Genomic DNA, 24220 nt, shown 5'->3' on the forward strand with positions numbered 1-24220 from the left:
TGTTCTATAGCAATGGAACAACATGAAAAATAGAAGTTGTGTACCGTAAAGAATCATTGATTGGTCGATGAAAGTTTTAGGATTATTTTGCTTGCTAACTAACAGATGCCTGTATTTTGTTAATCAGCTAACATATTTGATGAAATTTTATAAAACTAGGGTTTGGTGGGTTGGTGCAAAAGGAGAGAATGGAGGGATAAGGGAGTAAGGAGGAGAGAAGGGAGGGTGGTGTAGGTTGTAGAAGAGAGAATGGAGGGAAGGGGTACGGGTTGCGGAAGAGAGAAGGGAGGGAGAGGGTATGGCATGAGGGAGGGAGAAGATAAGGCTTTTTTTTTTTTAAATATTTTTTTAACTCCTTCTCCCAAAAAAAAAAAAATCTACAAGGACCTCTTAATGACACGTGACGCCCAGTTATTGTCCACATAAGTGCTTCGTCATCAGTTAACGGCAGATTTAACAGTTTAACTAATGGATGTATGAGACTGTCCCAAAATTAAATTTTAGTTATGACTCTAGGACGAAAAAAACTTGCTATACTAAATAATGAAAACCACAAAACATGACGGTAGTAAACTGATATTAATCTTTTGTTCTTTATTCACCATGTCCCTTGTGGACTTGGATCCTCTCCTGAGACCAAGGACAGGATCTCCTAATCAAATGATTTGGACCGTTGGATGAAAATCTAACGGTTACAAACAGGAGGATCATTTTAAAATTATAATAATTATAGCTGTTGAATTTTCATCTAACGGTTTAAGTTCTTTGATCAGGAGGATGCTTTCCTTGGGCTCAGGATTCAAATCCGTCCCATGTGAGCACCGACATCGCCAGCTGCTCTCAATCACAAGACCTGTTCTTTCCTGCATCCGTTCTCACCATATCCCCTTGCAACCTCCGCATATCCCTCAATCCTACCCAATGGAAATGACCGAAAACCCACATCTCACCACGTGGCATCCGTTAATTGGATGAAAAAACGGTGCACCGCCGTAGGCGCGTAGGCAAAAGCCCCGTTACGCGGTATCAAATTTTCCGATTATTCCTGAAACTTTTTCCCCCACCAGCATCATCACACATTCTCTCTCTTTTCACATCTCTCACTCCTCTGCATTTCCCTTCTGCAATCTTCTTCTCTCTCAAATCTCTCTGCCAAAACGAAGTGAAAAGACAGAAAATGGCCGCAATGGCGAAAGTGTTTCTGCTAATTACTCTGTGCGTGCTTCCGGCTCTGGCCGCCGCCACGCGTCCCATGAGAACCCCGTTCACGGTGGAGGGAAAGGTGTACTGCGACACTTGCCGCGCTGGGTACGAGACCAAGGCCATCACCTACATTGCCGGTAACAAATATTTAACTCTTGATTTGTATGTTAACTCTAATTTTGTATTGGGAATTTGGGTAATTTTTGTAGATGTGGAATTTGGATCTGATTTGGTAGATCTGGAAGTGTCGCGTCTTTTGTTTGTAAATTTAGTTGCAATATTTGGTTTTTTGAAATTTTCAGATCTGACTGGGTTTGAAGTTTGAATTGGGTGCACTGTATAGTCAAATGATGATGCTTTTAGGGTTTTTATGTTTATTATTTTGTTTTTTTTAAAAAACGACATTATATACACTAAAAGTTGGAGATGAGTTTAGCCTTACAATTACAATTGGCTGATAATATTGTGGTTCAAATTCGAGTATCGAACATAAAACATCTCACTTAAAGTGAAGAAGAATACCACTAGAACGTAGTAGGAAGTAATATATGTATTATTTTGTTGTGTGTACTTTTAGTGCCTGATAAAGAATAATTGAGGTTAAATTAATACATGGAGACATTGAATTTATCATCATATTTAAAGAAAGCAGCTTGCAATTTTCATTGAAAATTAGGACCCAGTAATTTGTTCGGAGAAGTCTTAAGGACATCCTATCTGCAGGGTAATGTTTGCTCAAATCTAGGTCAACTTTGAATGCATACATTTCGAAACTTTTATGCCATTCGTGATCATTCGTGACGTCATTTTGCGGATAAATAATTAGGATGAGTTTTGTTTGCTAGTGGTCGTTGATTCTAGTTTATGATCATGTTTTGACATCATTTTGAACCCATGAATTTGTTTCGAGAATGTTAAACATTATCTGTTAATGTTTTGTTGTTCATATGTACATCGACTCTTTGCTGCATTGTTTTCTAACACCAATTTATGTCGTTCGTGACATTGGTTTGTGACAAGTTTAGGAGAACTTTGGTGACTTGATGGTTATTGAATCTTATGCTCATGTTTGGAATAGGTTTTGACAAATCGACAATGAGTTTAGATTACTGGTTCAGGGTGCATAGCTGCTCTAGTGTCATAGTGGGTTTGGTTATTTGTATCCTCAGTATTGTTGGTTCTTTAAACTAGCAATTTGGAAGGAATTAGTGGAAACTGTTTCGATTGGAGATGTTGTTTAACAAGTTTATCTGGTGATGTTAATTATAGGTGCCAAGGTTAGACTGGAATGCAGAGACAAGAACAGCATGGCACTCCTGTACACCAAAGAAGGGACAACCGACTCAGCAGGTTGCTATAAGATCCCAGTTGCAGAGGACCATTTGGACCAATTCTGTGATGCAGTCCTTGTTAGCAGCCCTCAGAAGGACTGTGCAACAGTTTCCCCAGGGCGCGAGCGTGCACGTGTCATCCTCACCGCCAACAACGGTATTGCTTCGTACAATCGGTTTGCCAATGCTATGGGTTTCATGAGGACCGAAGCCTTGTCTGGCTGCACCCAGATTCTCAAGGAATTGCAGGAGCTTGACGAGTAGATGTTGGCTTGAGTTTCCTAGTATGTGTCTAGTTTTAAAACCTTGCTTGGTTCACGCTGGTAATGTTTGCTGTTATTTGATGGCTTGTTATCTCAACACCTGGTGATTTCTTGATTTTATTTGCCAATAGACTCTTTAAATTATGTTTCATGGCTCTTCTGGACTTGAAAGTAGGGTTTCTTCTGTTATTTAATAATATTAGTAATTGATTAATTTGATTTTCTCAATGATTTTCATACATTGCATAGAAATTTCTTAGCAAAAATTACAAGTTTTGCAAATTTCTCGGACTGTATTTGTCTTGCACTGTACATATAATCGAAGTATCGCGATTAATCTCCTAAGCTAGGTAAATTCATGAATTTATACTTTCATCCAATATTTGAAGATATTTTCAGCAATTCAGAAGATGATCTATTAGCATTCATCATTCAGAAGATGATATATTAGCGGTTCATCCAGGTCGAGGTTGAGGTCTTCGAACAGTTCATCGTCCAGAGGATAAACGAATGATCGATTCATCCAGTTTGAGGTCTGAGTGATTCGTCGTTAATGTTCAGAGTTGTGGCCTGCATCTGTGTTCGACTCAAAAAGCTTTTGTGTTGAGGGAGAGATGAAAGATTCAAGGAGATATTTAGCAATAGGGATGTGAATTTGGCGTTACAAATTAACATAATCTCTTCCTTTTCAAATTTAACATTACAGAATTTTCTACAAAAGCAAAGATTTGCATTCACGCGGATCTTTCACCAATCCACCAAATTCACACGGATCTTTCACCAAATTCACCAAATTCACACGGATCTTTCACCAATCCACCAAATTCACGTAAATAAACATGGTCTAGATTTGGCGAACCACTACTAAATGCCTATATACTGCTCCTCAACTTGTATCTTACCACCTACACAACGCAGGCATGTGTGAGAGTTCTATCACACAAGACTGCGGTGTAATTAAAAGTGGAATCCTCCAACGCAGGATTCTCATATTCTTCAACAAACACCGATCTTAATCAGCATCATTGGTCATTGAGAGTCAGAGAATTACCAGAACAAAATAACAAAAATAATCCTTTTTTCGTTACCAGATCATTACCATCATGTTTAACACTAACAATCGGACCGGTCAAATGAGATTGGTCACTTTTCTTTCTCTCTCTATCTGTAAGAAAATTGTAAACGAGTATGGCCACTGCATTATCGTCTTAGCTAGTCACTGTCCCTATGCATGAAAAACAAGTCTTTGTTTTATTAACTTACGTTTCTTCCTCACAAGGGTAAAACAATTTTAAGTAAAAAGCATAAAGCATCAAGCATTCTGCATAGAGTGAATAGAGCCCCAGTAAACAAGTGCGTGAAGTAAATTACAATAAAGGAAACATCTACAAAAAGTCCTTCTGAAAGGAAGACTCGAAATTTATTTATAGAAAAAAACACGTTCTCTGATTCTTAGGCTGTCAAAGGATCTGGAACAAGCAAGTCACCGCAGGTTATCATACGTAATGGCTTTGGCAAATGTAGCTTTTGAGTTGAGAGGAGTTGAGAAACTTTTTCATTGCAGGGCGAGAATGCGGATTGGGATTCAAGCATGAAAATGCAATCTTTAAGAGAGAGAGAGTACTTCCCCTACTTCTTGATGTGTTGGAGGCAAAATGCGTTGGTCCAGAACATCCACAATTGACATTTGATGGGGGTGGTAATGTAGATGTTGATGACGACGTGGATGAAGAAGGCACTGATGAGAATGATGAGAAAATAAATCTCCGGTATGCCTTCCCATGATTGTTTCAAATGCAACCACTCCAAAGCTGTAAACATCGCATTTTTCGTTCACTTCCATGGTATATGCAAGTTCTGCACATAAAAGATTATAGCAATATTGGGCGTATTAGTTTGTATATATAAAACCTGAACTGAAGATAAAGAGTGAAAATTTTGAACAAAACTGGACAACTAATTTACAATCAACTTTAACAAAAAAACAAAAAAAAATGACAATAGAGCTGGCAAAATGGACCCAGACAAAATGACCAATTTGCTCTCAAAATTTCAACTAATGGGCAAAGACTTAAAAATGGTTAGTTTCGTAATTTTGTAAAGGCCTAATCAGATAAATGGTCATCATGGTAATGGGGCAATCGAAAGATAGCTCATGTGGTAAAAAAATTAGGATTTAAACTCTCGTGGTATAATCTGTTAGCAAATTTAATCCAAAACTAATTTTTCTGTTAATTGTCCGTTAAATGCAGGGATCACTGTCCTCAGGATCCAGGTATTGGGTCCAATCGTTTCGTCTTCTCTTTTCGGTCTTGTACGAGTAATCGGAAGAAATAAGAGTATCTTGTTCTTATCGCTGTTGCTGTTGCTGTTGCTGTTGATCATGGGTTTGTTGGGCGAACTGGTGAGACATGTTGGAGGACTGGACAAAGAGGCGGAGGTCTCTGGCCATGGGACCTTGAGCAAACACTTGGCAGACGAACTGCTTCTGATTGCAGACGACACATGTCCACTTGTTGCTTTTGTTCCTCTGCTTCACCTGTAAATTTAATCAGTATTCATCGCCAAACAAAATCATCAAGTTTCAGATTCAAGTGTTTGTACACACGCATATATATACACACGCATGTACATGCCTGCATGGTGGAGCATTGGCAGCACCGAACTGCGATGAACACGGTCGGCATTTTCTTCTCTGCTTTCGGATTTCACAAGTCAATGTGGGATTTTGGTATTACTGAAAATTTTGGCGGCGATTTGATTTGGGGTTTGGGCGCCAAATTTTGGGGATTCAAAATTTTGTGATTAAAAAGCCCATATTCGCAATGATCCAGCGGCAAAGTGGCCATTGCAAAAAAGCGCAGCTGAATCTTCCTCCTTAACGATCGCTTACTCCCCCAACAAAATCAAAACCCAGCTAGATGAGGAAACGTAGAGAGACAAGGAAGAAGAACACGTCAAAAGTACAGTTTTACCCTGCACTTAACGGACAACTAACAGAAAAATCACTTGTGGACTAAATTTACTAATGGACTACAGCATGAGGGTTTAAATCCTAATTTTTTTTTACCACGAGGGCTATCTTCCAATAACCTTATCACCACGAGGATCATCTATCCGATTAGGCCTTTTGTAAATCTATCTAAGAGATACCGAGTGGGTTGCGATCTGTCTCTCTTACTCCGCCGACTCACTGCCTTATTCCCTCACTCCGCGCTCCATGATCTCACTCTGCCACTCCGCCACTCCGCCACTCCATCCTCTGCTCTCTCATGATTTCTCACTCCATCATTTGGCCCTCCGTCCTCTCACGATCTTTCACTCTCGCTCTCTCTCTCTAATTTCAGAACAATATGAAGCAGTTCGAGCTCTCTCTGCATTAAATCAATGGCAGTCATCTAGAGGCGATTTTACTTTGTCTTTTTTGTACATTGGGTAGTGATGGTTTCGTTTTGGGTTAATTTCGATTTTCAACTATAATTGAATATTGGGTTTTAGAGATTTCATCTTAGTGATCATCTTCATATTCGATTGGTGATTTTTCTTCAAAATTTGAGAATTTTACTTATCATATTCATATATATATGTTGCTGGTCCGTAGCTCTGAAGCTACAAATTTGAGAATTGTATGATGTTATATGATTGGTCCATTCTATCAATTGATGTTCGATATGTGACTGCTTCTCATTGCTGATGATAGCCTCTTGAGAAACTTTTGTTTGAACTTCTTAGATTAGAGTTATTTTACATCACAATAATCTTTACTTGTCTTATATTTTGTGTTTTTGTACTTTTTATATGCAAGATTTCGATAAAAGTTACAAAAATGGCTCAATTTTAAGTGTGAAATCTGAATTACGTAAATATCTTGATGAAGAAAGACTTAAGAGAACAAGAGTTGGATATTCTTTCTCGGTGGAAAATAGAACAATTTATTATCCTGGCCTTTCTCGTTTGACTTGTGATGTAACAATTCTTGTTTCTACCGTCACCTCAGAATCAGTGTTTAGTATTAGTGCTAGAGTGATCGATCAATATCGTAGTTCTTTATTATCTGAAACCATTCAAGCATTGTTATGTATTAGAGATTGGCTTTTTGGCAAAAGAGGTCAATCTTACATGGTATTTGTATTCTTATTGCAGTTTTCATGTTTACTGCATGTTGTTTTAATTAGTTAGTTTTTAGTAGTTCATTAACATCTCGATTGGTATTACTTATTAAATTAGATGCTTACTGCAGTTTGCATGTTACAATTGATTTTTTCTAATTTATTTTTATGTTTTAGCTTTAAGGAAAGAGAGTGTTGACTTGGAAGAACTTACAATGAACCCTAAGTATCGCTACACTTTATGTGAATCACTGAATGTTCTCTTCAAAATCAAAGCATGTAACGTGGTATGTTTAATCCTTCCTAACGTTGAAAAGAAGTAATATTTGGCAAAAAAGATTAATCATAAACAGCACTCAATTAATAAGGTTAAAAGGAAGAAAACATATTACCTGGTGCGACATACCCATATGTGCTTACAACGGCAGTCCAAGTAGTTGAGTCTGGATTCAAAAACTTAGCGATACCAAAGTCTGAAACAGAGGTCTCATATTCATAATCCAACAAAATGTTCTTGCTTGATATGTCTAGATGCACAATTGGTGGCACGCAATCGTGGTGCGTGTATGCTAAGGCATGAGCTACACCGTTAACAATATTCACCCTTTCTCTCCACCCCATTTCTTTAGCTTCCTTATCTTTGCTCAAAATTGTAGCCAAGCTACGTCTTTCAACAAACTCGTACACCAAGAACAAGTGTCGATGGTGTGAACAGAAACCATAAAGCTTCATAATGTTCTGGTGTCTTATCTCTGTTAGTGCCCTTATTTCATTCAAGAATGCCTTCACCAAATTCTTCTTGCTATCCCATAATTGATGTAGTTTCTTCACAGCCATTATGCTGTCACTTGACAAATTTGCTCTGTAGACGTTTTCTTGTCCTCCGCTCACGATGCAATGTGGAATCAAAATTTTTTGTCGCCCTTATGATTTCCTCATAAATTGACTTTCCATCAAAATTTAAAACTGAAAATGATATTTCTTCATTGAAGTTTTTTTTTTCTACTTTATTCGGATGTTTCTTCTTTCTTTCCGCTATGAATTTAATTGTAAAGAAAGCAAAAAGAAGTATAATTGCTGCTATAAGGGAGAATGTGATTCCAAATACCTGTTTGCGATCCTTTCTTGATCCATGTGTGCAAGGTTGCAAACCTTCAATGTTGCCACATAGCCCTTTGCTCCCTTGTAAAGCTTCTGGCAGATCTTGTTGAAATGCTCTGTTGTTGGGAAGAAGACCTTCCAATTCATTGAAAGATTGTTGTGAGAAAGATTGAGTGTCTGCAAACTTTCCATATTGTTGATTTCTGGTGGTATGCTCCCTTCAATTGAGTTGTGACTTAAATCAAGTACGTTTAACTGAACTAACTTTTCCAACTTAAATGGAATTCCTTGGGAAAAATCATTGTTGCTCAAATTCAGATGGTACAGTTTGAGAAAGTGGCCTAAAGTGCTCACAATTGACCCATCGAATTTGTTCGATTACAAGTCGAGATATTCTAGATCAACAAGTAATGCAAATTCCGTAGGTACAGAGCCTGAAAGTTGATTTCCATTCAACATCAACTTCTACAAAGAAGTCATTCTCCCGAATCCCTTCGCAATCACCCTAACTAAGTGATTTGAAGAAAGGTCGAGTTCATGAATTTTATCTGAATTGACAACCTCGAGAGGTATGCTACCAGTAAGGTTGTTTCCCGCAATTAGTAAGGTTTCTAATTGTGAGCATTGTACCCAATTTTGTGATATTTCTCTGTAAAGCTTATTGTGGCTCATATCTATGAAATCAAGATTTGGATAGACACTAAAGTCTTTTGATATATTGCATGTCAATTAGTTCCCTTCAAGACGAACTTTAACTATGCTCTTGCACGTTTTCAAGCTTTTAGGGATTGGACCTGTCAAATGGTATAGCTCACCAAAAGGTTTTTGAGTTGTCCACTGTAGCAAATATGTTGGGGAAAATAACCTATTAAGTGGTTAAACTCCACGTACAATTCAGTCAACTTCTTCAAATTCTCTATCTCTTGGGGGATGGAGCCAGAAAGTTGGTTCATTTGTAAGCCTAAGTGTTCCAAGTTGAATAGGTTACCTATTGAAGCATGAATTGAACCTTTGAGCTTATTATAAGCCAGATCTAGACTCACAAAAGATTTCAATTTCCCTATCCCTTTGGGAATAATGATAGAAAGATTATTAATATAGAGATAGAGAATGGTAAGGTTTGTCAGATCACCTAGAGATGTTGGGATTGAACCATCGAGTTGATTATTTGACAAGCTGAGCTCCACAACAGATTTCAATTTCCCTATCTCTTTAGGAATAGTGCCAAAAAGATTATTGCTATGGAGATAGAGAATGGTAAGGCTTGTGAGATCACCTAAGGATGTTGGGATTGAACCACCGAGCTGATTCTCAGACAAGTCCTACCTCTTTAGGAATTGTACTAGAAAGGTGATTTCTAAAGAGAAAGACATAAGTATGGTTTGTGAGATTACCTGGGGATGTTGGGATTGAATCATTGAGCTTGTTCTCAGACTAAGCTAGCTTCACACGAGATTTCAATTTACCTATCTCTTTGGGAATTGTGCTACAAAGATTATTATTGGAGCTATGGAGAATGGTAAAGGTTGTGAGATAACTGAGGGATGTTGGGATTGAACCATTAAGTTGATTGTAAGAAAGATCAAGATAACTGAGTTTGGAGAGGGAACTAATCCGAGTTGGAATGACATCAAAGAGATTATTGTTGCTGAGGTTGAGGTATTGAAGATTAAGGAAGGACGAGAATGATAATTCATGTAGCATACCTTGTATATTGGAATTGGTAAGGTTTATCACAGCCAACACTTCCAGCAACATTGCATGAAATACTAGTTCAAAAACATGGGGCTACTTCTGTATGAGTGGGTAGGTAAGTCCATGAGTTGAGAGTTTGCAAATGGGTAAGGTTTTGAAAGGTGACTTTCAATTTGAGAAGCTCTTCTTCTTCAGTAGTAGAAGTAGCAGAAGCAGAAGCAAAACCAGCGTAACTTGCTGATGAAAAAAGTTGTATGAATAAGACAAGGCAATAAGCCAGAAGGCATAGTTTATGAAAATCTAAAGATGTCATGGTAATTTTGTGTACATATTAGAATCTACTCCTAGGGCTTATTTATAATGGCATTCATGAGCTATTGTAATTCATTTGACCCGCACATAAAAAAAAAGGTGGGAGAGAAGAACAAGGATACCGAGTCTGCAAAAATGTTTTTCCAATTAATGGTTTCGTTAAAGCTTTGGAGTCTAAGTCTAAGGGCTGGTTTGGTATTGCTGTGCTTTGAAAAAAAGCTGCTGTGAGAATAAGTGGCTGTGCTGTGAGAATAAGCGGCTGTGAAATAAAGCCAGCAAAGTGTTTGGTAAACTTTTTTGTAAAAGTGCTTTTGGAAACAAAAAGCAGTATCATAGTGTTTGGTAAACTTTTTTGTAAAACAGCTGTGACTGTGTGAAATGATCAAAAAGGGTATATTACTAGATGTGTTATTAATTTAATTTTCTTAACAAATAAAAGTGAATTACTAAATATATTTTATTTTTAGAAGAAAAATATTTATAAACTTTATCTTAAATATTAATTAGTATTACAAACCACGTGGCATGGTGTTCCCGGCACACCTAAAAATTTCTCCCTTCCGTGACACCTTTTTCTTCTTCTCCTTCTTCTTTTTCTTTTCTTTTCTTTTCTTTTGTTTTGGTTTGTCTGCATCTTTCTTTTTCCTTTCTTTTCGAAAACTCCTCCCTTTCTCTCTTCTTCTTCCCCGTGACAACACACACACACACACACAAATACCCACAGTCGCACAACTCAGGGAGAGTCACCATCATCGCCGTTGAACTGCTTCTCTCTCTCTCTTTCTCTCTCCCCTGCTCGCGGTGCCGGAGTACGCCGAGCATCTCCGGCGAATTTTAGCTTGTTTTCCGGTTGGGTAGGCATGGTTTCTCCCTTCTTAGTCTTGTTAGATGTTGGTTAAATGTAGTTACTGAGTTGGGTTCATGAATTTTCAAGGTTTTGGAGTGTTTTTGGCAAGGGTGGAGGTACACCCAATTTTCCGGCGAGTGCGTGTTTTCCGAGGGATTTTCCGGCCACCACAAGCCGTTTCACGGCGAACCCAAGGTATAAAACTACTCCTCTTGGCTAGTGCTTCATTTTGATACCTAGATCGGGGTCTAGGTTGTAGTTTTGACGTGCGAGAGAGTTCTGGAGAAAGGCGAGAGCGTCGGTATATTTCATTAAACCTGGACACTGTTCACCCGTGTGTGGGTGAAAATAAGCTGCTTTTGGAAGCTACAAATTGCAGCTTCTTGTCATCTCTTGGTTTTGGGCTTTTTTTCACCCTCAACTTTGAAAAAAAGCTGCTTTTTAAAGTTTACCAAACACCAAAAATTTTCATAGCTTTTTTTCATAGGAGCTTTTTTTTTAAGCACCTCAATCCCAAACAGGCCCTAAGTCTAAGTCAAAGTCATTGTCGCCAGCTAGTACAGTACACTACTTTATTTATGGGGCCCACCCCATTCCTTCTAACCGTTGTTTCCTATTGTATCCAATCTTTCTTTTTTTCAAGTATCATTATCTCAACTCTGCCCTCTTATTCATTTCTCATTTATATCTATGTTTTTTTTTCAGTAGAGTTATCTCTGGCCGTGATTTTGTACATAGGAATATGAATGTGAATTGTACGTTGGTTTTCTTGTGGTAAACATTACTGTAAACACGAATTTTTTGCGACAAATGAGACAAGAACACGTGTACCAAGAATATTGTGTTGTAATGAATTTGTAGGTTACAATCTCTTTACAACTTGATCCTCTGATTCAATCTCTGAAAGGTGTAGATGTGTGGATGTGTTGTTGATCCAAGGGTCGCGATGACTTGATCTTGGATGAACGGTCGCCTCGAGGATTTGGCTTGTGGCGAAGGAAGAACTGGCACGTGTGCTTGTTGATTCTTCAAAGGTGTTGGCAAAGAACAAAGAGTGTTTTCTGGATTCTTCAGAATTCTTGGGAATTTGGGAAGTAGAGAAGGCAAAAATGCTTTGCTTCTTTCTCGTTGCTTTGCTTTGAATGTGTGATTTTGGGATGTTTGATACTTTGATGGAGAAGCCTATTTATAGGCTTTGAGAATGAATCACCACCAGAATTTTTTTCTTCCCACCCATTTATGGCCTAACTTATGGCCTAATTTTCCCACTTAATACAATTTTAAACTTGAAGTGTGCTCGCCTTGTCATTGCCCAAATGAGAAAAACTTGTTTTGATCCATAATGGATTGAAGTGTGCTTGCCTTTTCATTGCCCAAAATGAGAAAAAAAAAACTTGTTTTGATCCATAATGGATTGAAATGTGATTGCCTTGTCATTGCCCAAAATGAGAGAAAAACTTGTTTAATCCTCCAAGGGTATTTCTTCCGATACTCTTCATGCACCCTTTTTCAATATGATGTGATTCGTCCAATTTCGTTGAGTCACACGCCATATGTACAATTTGTACGACAAGTGGCGTATGCCATATATGACCTGGCACATTGAAACTTTAATGCGTTGGTGAACATTTATTTCATCGAAATTTCGATGTCTACAAATGCCCCCACTTCAAGACGAGTCGTATACACGTGCTTGTCACGTGTAGAAGATGTGTTTTGAAGTCCCTTGCATAGTGAATGTGTTTGGTGACTATGCTTTGAAGTTCCTTATCTGGATTATGTAGTTTTTCAGGGAAAGGCATCGTGTTATAATGATCTGTGCCAGCCCATCATTGTGCTCGAGCTTAGATGAAGAGCTTGTAGTTTCCTTTGCCAATTGTTTCAGATGACCAAGCTGCCATTGCTGCATTCTTCTATGCTTGTTTTTTTTTTTTTGTTCTTGGCAGGTTCCCCTGTAAATGTGATTCCAACCAATTCAACTACCCCGGTGAAAATAGGTAGGTGGCCAAGGCCGGACCTGAAGGTTTTGTACTACGGTAACGGAGACATGTTGCTTGTTGCCATTGTTCAAAACCATCCTTATATTGTCGACGAGCTTCGGGACCATAGCTGGGCACAATGGGTTCATCATTAATCCTTCTGCTTCAATATTTTGCATAACAGAAGTGGTGCACAACCTTTGCCTTTGAATGATCCTTCAAAACATCACTTCTCAGCGACTCATCCATGCTTGGCAGCTTCAGTGTAAATAGTCAACATCATATCAACTGTTCTAAGGTATTTGCTGAGGAAATTCGAGACCTAACAACAATTGAAGATAAGTACTTGAGAGCGATGCTAGGTAAGCAATCAGGGAAAGGGTTCCAGGCAGTCGGTTCTTAACTAGAAGTTTGATTTCAGGTTCCGACTGATTGCTCTCTTTCTCCTTGTCCTGCAAGTAAGAACAATGACAAAAAAAAAAAAAAAAAAAAAAAAGGACAGGGAAAAAGCATGATATGAGATACTTTTGCTCTGGTGTGACTTGATTGAAGAGGTATTCTCAGAGAGGAAGAAAACTAAGTATTTCGAGATGCTTCGTTGGAAATGCACTCTCGGAGATGGGAAAAAGTTAGGCATTCTTGCATGTCTGCCTTGCCATGGAGGACGGAGGTTAACATATATAGGGATTTTCCAACAACAAGTAGTGGTGATATTCCTTTACTCTTGTTAACAACAGTGGTGTAATTGGAACAGTAAAATTCACGTTTTTTAACTTTGTCAGAGATTTTTTATAAAGTTGCTCGTGATATCCGAAAAGCTACAATTGTGTCTGAAAAGCGCCGACAGACTTTATTTAGGACAATCCAACACAGAATACAATATACAACTAAGTGTAGTAGATTTTGGTTGCTTTAGGAACTCAAGTATGAGTGTTTCGGGACTACAAAAGATAGTCAACAGTTCAAAGAAATGAAATAATTTATTGAATCGTTAATTGCCAAAAAGTGAGCTACATGCTAGTAATTTTGGATTAATTATCAGATTAGCGGACTGATGGTCACTTTAATTAATTCAACAGATTGAGACCATTCATGGTCAATCGTAAAAACAAAAATAATTATAACATTCGGGTTAAAATTATTTAGAATGCCAAAGATTATCATTGGATTCGAAAAACCATAGCCCAAACACGGTGGGAATGGGTGCCTTCAGTAGGGCAAGGCCCTAAAGGGTTTATTAGGCTCGGGTGACTGCTAAGAGCAGTCCACATGTGGATGCAGGCCACGTGCCGAAAGACAAGAAGCTCAGTAGCAAGCTGCTGGTATGTTTGGCCAAGACTAACACGCGGGGACAAACATAACCTAAAGGCTGGCTTGCGGGAAACCCCAGCAAGAGCTGGGTTTTGGTTTTGGGTCATATGGATTAAGCCCAGCCCCTTGGGCTGGCTAATTGGAATGTAGGTCGTGGCAAAGGCTAAGCGCAACAGCATAGTTGCTGGTGTGGGCCAAGACTGAGGACCAGCTCAGTGTGCGATGGCTCGGGTAGGGGCTACAGGCTCTTTGGTACGAAAACAAACCAGGCTTATGGTCTGGTGTCCACAGTATGCAGCGAAGCCCAAAGGCTTCGACAAGGGTTCAAGACGTCGAACTACGTCGTCTCGAGAGGGTCATCCCCGCGGCTGGGCTTCAAGGCAGCACAGTGGTCCTTGTGGTGGTGCCACAGTGGTGCGGTGATGTTGCCGCAAAAAATCTCAATTTCCCTTCCTTTTTTTCGAATATTTAGGGTTTCTAAATTAATTTCGATTCTTTGAATCACAACTCCACATAGCATAAATGCGTAATGCATGAACAATTATATATATTGACAAAATATATGAACATATATACGATATATATAACGGAAAGGAAAATATAAATATAAGGGGATTCATGCATCATGGGGAATGTTTTCATGCTTCAAGGTTTTTTCAAATATCTTAATCTATTTTAAAGGAACCTGATTGGTAGAAAACAATTGAGCCTTTGAATTTGTAGAAAATCCTTCTCGGAAAGCCGAAATTGCATCTCCAATGCATTCTATTACGTTCAACATAAAAAAATTAAATTGAATCAATAGCGTGTAAATCAATTCTATAAAATAATAAATTAATCATAAAAAAGAATGATTAAAACGTAATACTCCCCTGATTGAAGATCAAACTCTCTTTAGCACAGCGTCAAGAACGTGCTAATAATGTGTTGTAGGCATAATTTACTTAACAATTATGGAGGCCTTAGAAAGGGGGTGCAACAATAGTAGAAAGAAGAGAGAGATGTGTAATTGTGAGGTGTGTTATATTCCACCCCATTGTGCCTTTATTTATAATAGTATGGAAGGTAGAATCCTTACCCTTTTAGGATTACATTTCTTAATAGGTAATCAACTCTTAATAGGAATATACAAGATACTCCTATATACACTAGGATTTACACAATCACATTTCTAATCCAATAGGATTGCAATATATATATATATATATATATATATATATATATATATTGTGATGATGCAACAGAAGACTCAAAGAAGGCTTGTCTTTGGATTTTAACTGCAACTGTAACCGGGCTACCTGTGATTGTAACTTATGAGACCCTAAGTATTGGTTGTGTTCAATTTTGGGTGCATATTTGCTCACTGTCATAACTATGGTGTATCTCACCATACACCTAACCATTTGCATATCTCCTTTCACTTAACTCTAGTTAACTTTCATATTAGATTTTACTTTTTCAAATATGGTGAGTATACATCAAAATTTAGGATGGCGAGCAAAAATGTACCCACTCAACAATGTGGGGTGCTAATAAAAAAAACCTCTAGATCTAAGTGAAAAATAAACTATTGTAGTGGTGTGTGTGTTTTATGTGAATAGTTTGTACTTATTTGGCCAAAAACAAACCTAACGAATATCTTATACACATTTTATGAGATTAGAATTGCACCAAACTTGAGAATGCAAAATATAATTTACCTTATTTACCCTATATAATATAATATGTTTAAAAAGTTATACTCTAGCAACTTTACCTTGCTGCAGTCCCTAGTTGTGTGATGCCCAACATCCTCCTCGAGGGATTTCTTGTAGAGAGAGTGATAAGCCTACCTTGCCACAAGCAGTTCATGTGAAGACCTACTGCAGGCTATTTCGGCCAGAACCCGATTGCTTTTGGTCTACTTCTTGGTTGCTTTTGTCTATGACTTTACTTCTATCCGTATACATATATAGAAATAGTAATATAAAGTGTGGTCATTGCATTCTCATCTTAGCCAGTTATTGCCTCTATGCATGAAAACCAATTCTTTGTTTTATTAACTTCTGTTTCTTCCACACAAAAACACAATTTTAACTAAAAACATTAAAAGTCTGTTTGGTACTCAACTTGAATCCAACTTTTTAAACTCAAAAACAATTTTTAAGTTTTAGGCCTTAAAAACTTGTTTGGTACGACTATTTTGAAAAACTGGACTCAAGTCTAACTCAAAAAATAGTCTATTCTCTAAAAACACAAAAAGTGACTTTTTAGAGTTTTTAAACTTAAACTCACTCCTTTCTTTTCTCTCCCTCCTCCTCTCTCACTCTAAGTCTATCTCTCTCTTTTCTTCTTTCTCTCTCTCCCTTCTCTTTTTTTTTACCTTTTTCGTCTCTCCTCCAATCCACTCTCTTCATTCTCTCGATTCTTTCTCTCACTCCATTTCTTGTCTATCTCCTCTGATCATCTCACTTCTTTCTCTTTCCTCCAATCATTTCTTACTTTCTTTCCTCCTCTCTCCTCTTTTTCTCTCGACCCCCTCTTTTTGGATCTTTTTGTCTATCTCCAATCCTCTCACTTCTTTCTCCTTCCTCCAATCATTTCTTACTTTCTTTCTCCCTCTCTCCTCTTTCTCTCTTGAACCCCTCTTTTTGGATTTTTTTGTCTAGTTTAAGTTGTAAGATTTAAAAATTTTAAATCGCAAACCAAACAAGTTTTTGAGCCTTAAAGAAAAAAAATTTCAAGACAAATTCTTAAGAAATGCTTTGAGAAATTATAAAAAATTTATAATAGGATACCAAACAAGCCCTAAATGTTCTGCATAAAGTGAATAGAGCCCCAACAAACTAGTGCATAAATCTCATTCTACACTTCAAACTTTCTATATTTTGAAAGAAAAATATACTTGTGAGAAGTGTAGAATGAGATTTTTGGAGTGTCAATAACACTTCCCTAAAAATAAATTACATATAGGAAACATCTACGAAGAATCTTTCTTCTAAAAAGAAGACTCGAAATTTATTTATCGGAAACAAGCACACTCTTTGCTTCTCAGGCCGTCAAATGATCTAGAGCAAGCAATTCACCGCAAGTTATCATACGTATTGGCTTCGACAAATGCAACTTCTGAGTTGAGAGGAGTTAAGTAACTTGTCTCATTGTAGGGCGAGAATGTGGACTAGGATTCAAGCATGAAAACACAATCTTCATAAGAGAGAGTACTTCCCTTGCTTCTTGATGTGTTGGAGGCAAAATGCGTTGGTCCAGAACATCCACAACTGACATTTGATGGGGTGGTAATGTTGATGCTGATAACGATGTGGATGAAGATGGCATTGATAAGAATGATGAGAAAAAGTCACCAGGATGCCTTCCCATGATTGTTTCCATAGCAACCACTCCAAAGCTATAAACATCGCATTTTTCGTTCACTTCCATGGTATATGCAAGTTCTGCTCATAATAAGACCATAGCAATATTAGGACTATTAATTTGTATATATAATACCTAAACTGAATATAAAGAGTGAAAATTTTGAACAAAACTAATTTACAACTAACTTTTAACAAAAACTAGATGACAATAGAGCTAGCAAAATGGACCCAAACTGTTAACCCGACTCAATTTGCTCGCAAAATTTTAATTAATGGGGAAAGACTTAACAAGCTCAATTAAAAATACAGTTGGTTTTGAGTAATCCCAAAAAACTCATAATCATAAATCACCCATTAAATAGGGTTAGTTTTGTAATTTTGTAAATCCTATCTGAGAGATACAGTCTGCAATCTCTCTCTTATTTCGCCGACTCACTGCCCTATTCTCTCACTCCACCCTCTCACGTTCTCACTCTGCCACTTCGCCCCCTGCCCTCCCACGATTTCTCACTTCAGCATCAGCCCTCCATCCTCTCACGATTTCTCACTCTATCTCTAATTTCAGAACAATATGAAGTAGCTCGAGCTCTCTCCACGTTGAATCAATGGCAATCATCTAGAGGTGATTTTACCTTGTCTTTCTTGTTGGGTTAGTGGACTATTAGCTTAATTTGGGTAGTGAAGGCTTCGTTTTGTTTTAATTTTGATTTTCAACTATAATTGAATATTGGGTTTTAGGGATTTCTTATTAGTGTGGTGATTTTTCTTGAAAATTTGAGAATTTTGCTTATTAGTATGGTGGTTTCTTATTAGTGTGGTGATTTCTTATTAGTTTGGACTATTAGATGCATCAAAATAAAAATTTCATTTTGTCCTTCAACTTCATGTAGAAATACTGTGAAGGAGTTGAAGAATGTTGGTGGTACCTTGTCATCATTCAAATCCAATGAATCAGACCTTGGGTTAAACTAAACTTTTGAGGTAAATTAATGTTCATTGTTCATGTTTTTGTACTTTTTGTATGCATATATATTGTATGTTGGTATATGTTCACAGGTATACAAGACATGGGCTCTCTTTGATACGTTTATTCTTGATATGCAGGATTTCGATAAATGTTACAAAAAGGGCTCAATTTTAAGTACAAAATTTGAATTACGTAAATATCTTGATGAAGAAAACTTGAGAGAACAAGAGTTAGACATTCTTTCTCGGTGGAAAATAGAACAATTTCATTATCTTGTCCTTTCTCGACTCTCGTTTGACTTGTGATGTATTAACAATTCTTGTTTCTATCGTCACCTCATAATCAGTAATTAGTATTGGTGCTAGAGTGATCGATCAATATCGTAGTTCTTTATTGCCTGAAACTGCTCAAGCATTGTTATGTATTAGAGATTGGCTTTATCGCCTATACTTTATGTGAATGTTCTCTTCAAAATCAAAGCATATAATGTGGTATGTTTAATCCGTCCTAAAATTGAAAAGAAATAAATTTGGCCAAAAAATTAATCATAAACAACACTCAATTAATAAGGTTAAAAGGAGGAAAACATATTACCTGGTGCGACATACCCATATGTGCCTACAACAGCAGTCCAAGTTGTTGAGTCTAGATTCAAAAACTTAGCAGTGCCAAAGTCTGAAACAGAGGCCTCATATTTAGAATCCAACAAAATATTCTTGGTTGATATGTCCCGGTGCACAATTGGTGGCATGCAATTGTGGTGCATGTATGCCAAGGCATGAGCTACACCGTTAACAATATTAACCCTTTTTCTCCACCCTACTTCTTTAGCTTCTTCATCTTTCCTCAAAATTGTAGCCAAGCTACCTCTTTCAACAAACTCGTACACCAAGAACGAGTGTTGATGGTGTGAACAGAAACCATAAAGCTTAACAATATTCCGGTGTCTTATCTCTGTTAGTGCCCTTATTTCATTCAAGAATGCTGTCTCCAAATTCTTCTCGCCATCCCACAATTGATGTAGTTTTTTCACAGCCACTATGTTGTCACTCGACAAATTTGCTCTATAGACGCTTCCTTGTCCTCCGCTCCCAATGCAATATGTGAAATCAAAATTTTCTGTCGCCCTTATGATTTCCTCATACATTGACTTTCCATCAAAATTTAAAACTAAAAACGATATTTCTTCATGCAAGCATTTTTCTGCTTTTTCTAGATGTTTCTTCTTTCTTTCCACTATGAATTTAATTGTAAAGAAAGCAGAAAGAAGTAAAATTGCTACTATAAGGGAGAATGTGATTCCAAATACCCATTTGCGGTCCTTTCTTGGGCCAACTGTGCAAGATTGCAAACCTTCAACGTCGCCACACAGTCCTTTGTTCCCTTGTAAAGCTTCTAGCAAAGCTTGTCGAAATGCTCTATTGTTGGGAATGGGACCTTCCAATTCATTGTAAGATACATCCACATATGACAAGCTATGCATGCCTTCAAAACTTAAGGGTATGAAACCCGAAAGATTGTTGTGAGAAAGATTAAGTGTCTGTAGACTCTCCATTTTGCTAATTTCAGGTGGTATGCTACCTTCAAGTGAGTTGTGACTTAAATCAAGTTCGTTCAATTGAACTAACTTTTCCAACTTCAATGGAATTCCTTTGGAAAATTGATTGTTGCTCAGATTCAGATGGTACAATTTGAGAAAGTCGCCTAATGTGCTCGCAATTGACCCAATTAATTTGTTTGATGACAAGTTGAGATATTCAAGATCAACAAGTAATCCAAATTCCGAAGGTATACAGCCTGAAAGTTGGTTTCCATTCAGCATCAACTTCTGCAAAGATGTCATTCTCCCGAACTCCTTCGGAATGGCCCCAACTAAGTGATTTGAAGAAAGGTCGAGTCTATGGATTTTGTCAGCATTGACAATCTCGGGAGGTATGCTACCAATAAGGTTGTTTCCCACAATTAGTAAGGTTTCTAGTTGTGCGCATTGTCCCCATTTTTGTGAAATTTCACCATAAAACTTATTGTGACTCATATCTATGAAATCAAGATTTGGATAAACACCAAAGTCTTCTGATATATTGCCTGTGAAATCAAGATGAACTCTAACTAAGCTCTTGCATGTTTTCAAGCTTTTGGGGATTGCACCTGTCAAATGGTTATTGCTCACTGAAAGGTTTTGGAGTTGTCCGCTACAACAAATATTTTGGGGCAAATAACCTATTAATTGGTTACTATGCAATTGCAGTATAGCCAACTTCTTCAAATTCCCTATCTCTTTAGGAATAGTACCAGAAAGATTATTAGTGAAGAGACGGACAGAGGTAAGTTTTGTGAGCTGACATAGGGATGTTGGGATTGAACCAGTGAGTTGATTCTGAGACAAATCTAGGTCCACAAGGGATTTCAAGTTCCCTATCTCTTTAGGAATGGTGCCAGAAAGATTATTAGTGAAGAGATAGACATAGGTAAGTTTTGTGAGTTGACCAAGGATTGTTGGGATTGAACCAGTAAGCTGATTCTCAGACAAATCTAAGTCCACAAGGAATTTTAAGTTCCCTATCTCTTTAGGAATAGTGCCAGAAAGATTATTAGTGTAGAGATAGAGAGTGGAAAGGTTTGTGAGTTAACCTAAGGATGTTGGGATTGAACCGCTGAGCTGATTCTTGAACAAACTGAGCCCCACAAGAGATTTCAATTTCCCAATCTCTTTCGGAATAGTGCCAGAAAGATTATTAGTGAAGAGATTGATAGAGGTAAGTTTTGTGAGAACACCAATGGATATTGGGATTGAACCATTGAGCTGATTCTTAGACAAATCTAGGTCCACAAGAGATTTCAATTTCCCTATCTCTTTAGGAATAGTGCCAGAAAGATTATTAGTGAAGAGATGGACATAGGCAAGTTTTGTGAGTTGACCTAAGGAAGTTGGGATTGAACCGGTGAGCTGATTCTCAGACAAATCTAGGTCCACAAGGGATTTCAAGTTCCTTATCTATTTAGGAATAGTGCCAGAAAGATTATTAGTGTAGAGATAGAGAGTGGAAAGGTTTGTGAGCTGACCTAGAGATGTTGGGATTGAACCGTTGAGCTGGTTATAAGACAATTCTAGGGTCGCAAGAGATTTCAACTTCCCTATCACTTTTGGAATTGTGCTAGAAAGATTATTATGGTGGAGATAGAGAAAGGTAATGTTTGTGAGATCACCGAGGGATGTTGGAATTGAACCATTGAGCAAATTGTTAGAAAGATCAAGATAGATGAGTTTAGAGAGGGAACTGATCTGAGCTGGAATGACATCAAAGATATTATTGTAGCTAAGATCAAGGCATTGAAGATTGGGGAAAGACAAGAATGAAAACTCATGTAGCGTACCTTGTATCCTGAAATTAGTAAGGTTTATCACACTAACACTTCCAACAACATTGCATGAAATACCAATCCAGAAGCATGGGGCTACTTTTGTATGAGCGGGTAGGTAAGCCCACGAGGTGAGATTTTGCAGGTGGGTATGGTTTTGAAAGGTGGCTTTCCATTTGAGAAGCGCTTCTACTTCAGTAGTAGAAGTAGCAGAAGAAAAAGTAGAGTAACTTGGCGATGAACAAAGTTGTATGAATAAGACAAGGCAATAAGCCAAAGGGCATAGTTTATGAAAATCTAAAGATGTCATGGCCACTAGTGTTTAATTTTGTGTACATATTAGAATCTACTTGTAGGGCTTATTTATAATGGCATTCATGAGCTATTGTAATTAATTCAACCGCACGGAAAAAGGGGTTGGGAGAGAAGAAAGATACAGGACTTGAAAATTGTGTCGTACGTACAAGATAAGTCAAAGTCTTTCTCCCATATGCGTGTAATTGTTTTATGGGGCCCACCCCACTCCTTCTAACAGTTGTTTCCATATATAATATACAATGTACTTAGTCCCAAGTGCGTGTAATTATCAATCTTTATTCTGAAATATCACTATCTCAACCATGCCCTCTTATTCACATCTCATTTATTTCTTTTGTCTTTTTTTTTTTTTTCTCATTAAAGTTATTCCGTTTGGTGGCATAAGTTCAAACTTATCAAATAAAAGAAATTTTGGGAAATGCTAGTGGACTTTATGTTTTATCTCTTTGGGGCAATCATCTAAAGATTATTAAGAACAAATTGTAACATGTATTGTGTAGTGATACTTATCTCTTTATTTATAAATAAAAGGTATTATGTTCAACTTTTACGAGCATTAATAATTTTGAAAACTTAATTATGGCTAGTTTGGGGTTGCTTAAATTTTTTAAAAGCAGCTTTCTTAAAAGAGTTGGGTCCTTAATTGTGTTTGGTAAATTTTTAAAAAAAAAAAAAATTCCCCAAATCATAGGTCTAAAATAGCTGAAAACAGAAGCAACTCTACACATGCTTCTCAAAAATTCATCTTTTTTTTTTTCAATGGAGGCAAATGAACAAATACCAATTGATGAAACTTTCATATTGACAATCCTACCCCATCTTTTTTTTTTTTTTTTTTCTAAAAGCACTTTTAGCACTATAGTTTACCATTACACTTACTTGCTTCTCTCACAGCTGTTTATTCTCACAGCACAGCAGAAACAGTTTTGAAAAAAAAAAGGTACAACAACCCCAAACTAGCCCCAAGTCTACCTTCATGATTGTGTTGTATAAAAAAAATTTAGGTTTTAACTCAAAAATAACTTTTATCCCCCAAAAATTTTGGCTTAAAATTTTAGGCCGAGATTATTAAAGAATGATTTTAGCCTAATTTTTTGTCGATAACTTTTTTTAAAAGTAAAATTTATGTAAATTATCCTGATTTATTTTTATGAACATTTTAACTTAAAAATATTTAAATTCCGATAAAATGAAAACTCACTAAACCTTTCCCTTGAAACATGAAAGTCATGGAACAATAATTACATTTTTATAAAGATAAAGATTAAAACTTTGAAACTTGAAATAGTTCTATATAGTATGCTTCAATCTTACAACAATTACTAATACAAACAATAATTAAAACACTAAATAAAGATTAATAAACAATAAGTAAAATACTACATAAGAATTACAAAAATTACTAATACCAATAATATTCATCAACGTTTGGTTGACTTGGTCCTTGACTTTGTAGTGGATTTTGTGATGGACTTGGGTAATAGACATTAGATGGATCATCATTCTCAAAGATTTTCCTTGCGGCATTCCTTCTTATAATTTCCGCTTGCTTGTCACGGAATAATTTCTTCCTATTTGAAGTGTATTTGTTGGGGTCCTCCCTCATTACATCAAAATTGAATGCCATCTTGTAAGGATCCTCCCTCTAATATGATCTTTTGTCATCTTGAAAATTTTGGAAGTGGGTAGAAAAAAAATGGAAGAATTGTATGAGAAAAGTGAATTTTGGGTGGATGTTTGAACAAATACAGGTATTTATAGAGTTTTTTGGTGAATTTTGATTTAAATAATTTCTTTTAAATTTTTTAGCCATTGAATTTAATTTTGGACCGTTAGAGCTTTTTTTTACCGCTAAATGATAAAAAAAAAAAATCCCTCAATTTCTTTTACACAAAAAGAAAAGCACTGCTGTTTTTATATGAATGTAGCGCAGTGCGTTCAACATCACTGCACGCTCTTATCAATTCACTATTAACAATAAACTCACAAAGTTTTGTTAATGTCAAACTTATAAGCTATTGTATCTAGAAAATCTGACTACAAGCTTGTTAGTTAACTTGTAATCTATCAA

General features: G+C 36.9%; 4 protein-coding genes and 1 long non-coding RNA gene across 5 annotated transcripts; 2 read left to right on the forward strand and 3 right to left on the reverse strand.

Annotated features, from left to right (window-relative positions):
- The first annotated feature begins 1171 nt into the window (after positions 1 to 1171).
- On the forward strand, positions 1172 to 3011 carry LOC103962230 (pollen-specific protein C13). Its single transcript, XM_018651149.2, has 2 exons — positions 1172 to 1340; positions 2473 to 3011. Exons 1-2 carry the CDS (start codon positions 1178 to 1180, stop codon positions 2796 to 2798), a joined length of 489 nt encoding a protein of 162 aa, XP_018506665.2. The 5' UTR covers positions 1172 to 1177; the 3' UTR covers positions 2799 to 3011.
- A 2136-nt stretch (positions 3012 to 5147) lies between these two features.
- Positions 5148 to 7743, reverse strand: LOC103962229 (MDIS1-interacting receptor like kinase 2-like). Its single transcript, XM_048581802.1, has 3 exons — positions 7299 to 7743; positions 5434 to 5492; positions 5148 to 5336 (listed from the first exon to the last, which is right to left on the reverse strand). Exons 1-3 carry the CDS (start codon positions 7741 to 7743, stop codon positions 5148 to 5150), a joined length of 693 nt encoding a protein of 230 aa, XP_048437759.1.
- A 9528-nt stretch (positions 7744 to 17271) lies between these two features.
- Positions 17272 to 20557, reverse strand: LOC125476070 (MDIS1-interacting receptor like kinase 2-like). Its single transcript, XM_048581803.1, has 2 exons — positions 19066 to 20557; positions 17272 to 17582 (listed from the first exon to the last, which is right to left on the reverse strand). The coding sequence occupies exons 1-2, from the start codon at positions 20504 to 20506 to the stop codon at positions 17272 to 17274; spliced, it is 1752 nt and encodes a 583-aa protein (XP_048437760.1). The 5' UTR covers positions 20507 to 20557.
- On the forward strand, positions 17918 to 18909 carry LOC125476105. Its single transcript, XR_007257438.1, has 3 exons — positions 17918 to 18126; positions 18395 to 18485; positions 18609 to 18909. It is a non-coding gene; the product is annotated as an uncharacterized LOC125476105 (long non-coding RNA).
- Positions 20558 to 21097: 540 nt separating the features above from the next.
- LOC103954813 (probable leucine-rich repeat receptor-like protein kinase At1g35710) lies at positions 21098 to 22141 on the reverse strand. The gene is made up of 3 exons (XM_048581804.1): positions 21847 to 22141; positions 21535 to 21759; positions 21098 to 21435 (listed from the first exon to the last, which is right to left on the reverse strand). The coding sequence occupies exons 1-3, from the start codon at positions 22139 to 22141 to the stop codon at positions 21098 to 21100; spliced, it is 858 nt and encodes a 285-aa protein (XP_048437761.1).
- Between the last annotated feature and the right edge of the window lie 2079 nt (positions 22142 to 24220).

The sequence above is a fragment of a genome, unplaced genomic scaffold, assembly GCF_019419815.1.
Source record: "Pyrus x bretschneideri cultivar Hongxiangsu unplaced genomic scaffold, Pyrus_bretschneideri_v1 Contig17, whole genome shotgun sequence".
Lineage (NCBI taxonomy): Eukaryota > Viridiplantae > Streptophyta > Magnoliopsida > Rosales > Rosaceae > Pyrus > Pyrus x bretschneideri.

Excerpts from the sequence above, each read along its gene's own strand:
- LOC103962230 (XM_018651149.2), top strand. The coding sequence starts at position 1,178 with ATGGCCGCAATGGCGAAAGTGTTTCTGCTAATTACTCTGTGCGTGCTT. Across the intron at positions 1,341-2,472 it reads GGCCATCACCTACATTGCCG|GTGCCAAGGTTAGACTGGAA; the intron begins GTAACAAATATT and ends TGTTAATTATAG.
- LOC103962229 (XM_048581802.1), bottom strand. The coding sequence starts at position 7,743 with ATGGCTGTGAAGAAACTACATCAATTATGGGATAGCAAGAAGAATTTG. Across the intron at positions 5,493-7,298 it reads ATATGGGTATGTCGCACCAG|AGAAGAAAATGCCGACCGTG; the intron begins GTAATATGTTTT and ends ATCCGAAAGCAG. Across the intron at positions 5,337-5,433 it reads GCCAATGCTCCACCATGCAG|GTGAAGCAGAGGAACAAAAG; the intron begins GCATGTACATGC and ends TTAAATTTACAG.
- LOC125476070 (XM_048581803.1), bottom strand. The coding sequence starts at position 20,506 with ATGAGTCACAATAAGTTTTATGGTGAAATTTCACAAAAATGGGGACAA. Across the intron at positions 17,583-19,065 it reads ATATGGGTATGTCGCACCAG|AACTTGCATATACCATGGAA; the intron begins GTAATATGTTTT and ends TATTATGAGCAG.
- LOC103954813 (XM_048581804.1), bottom strand. The coding sequence starts at position 22,141 with ATGACATCTTTAGATTTTCATAAACTATGCCCTTTGGCTTATTGCCTT. Across the intron at positions 21,760-21,846 it reads TACTAATTTCAGGATACAAG|CTCAGATCAGTTCCCTCTCT; the intron begins GTACGCTACATG and ends ATGTCATTCCAG. Across the intron at positions 21,436-21,534 it reads TTCAATCCCAACATCTCTAG|ATTTGTCTGAGAATCAGCTC; the intron begins GTCAGCTCACAA and ends TTGTGGACCTAG.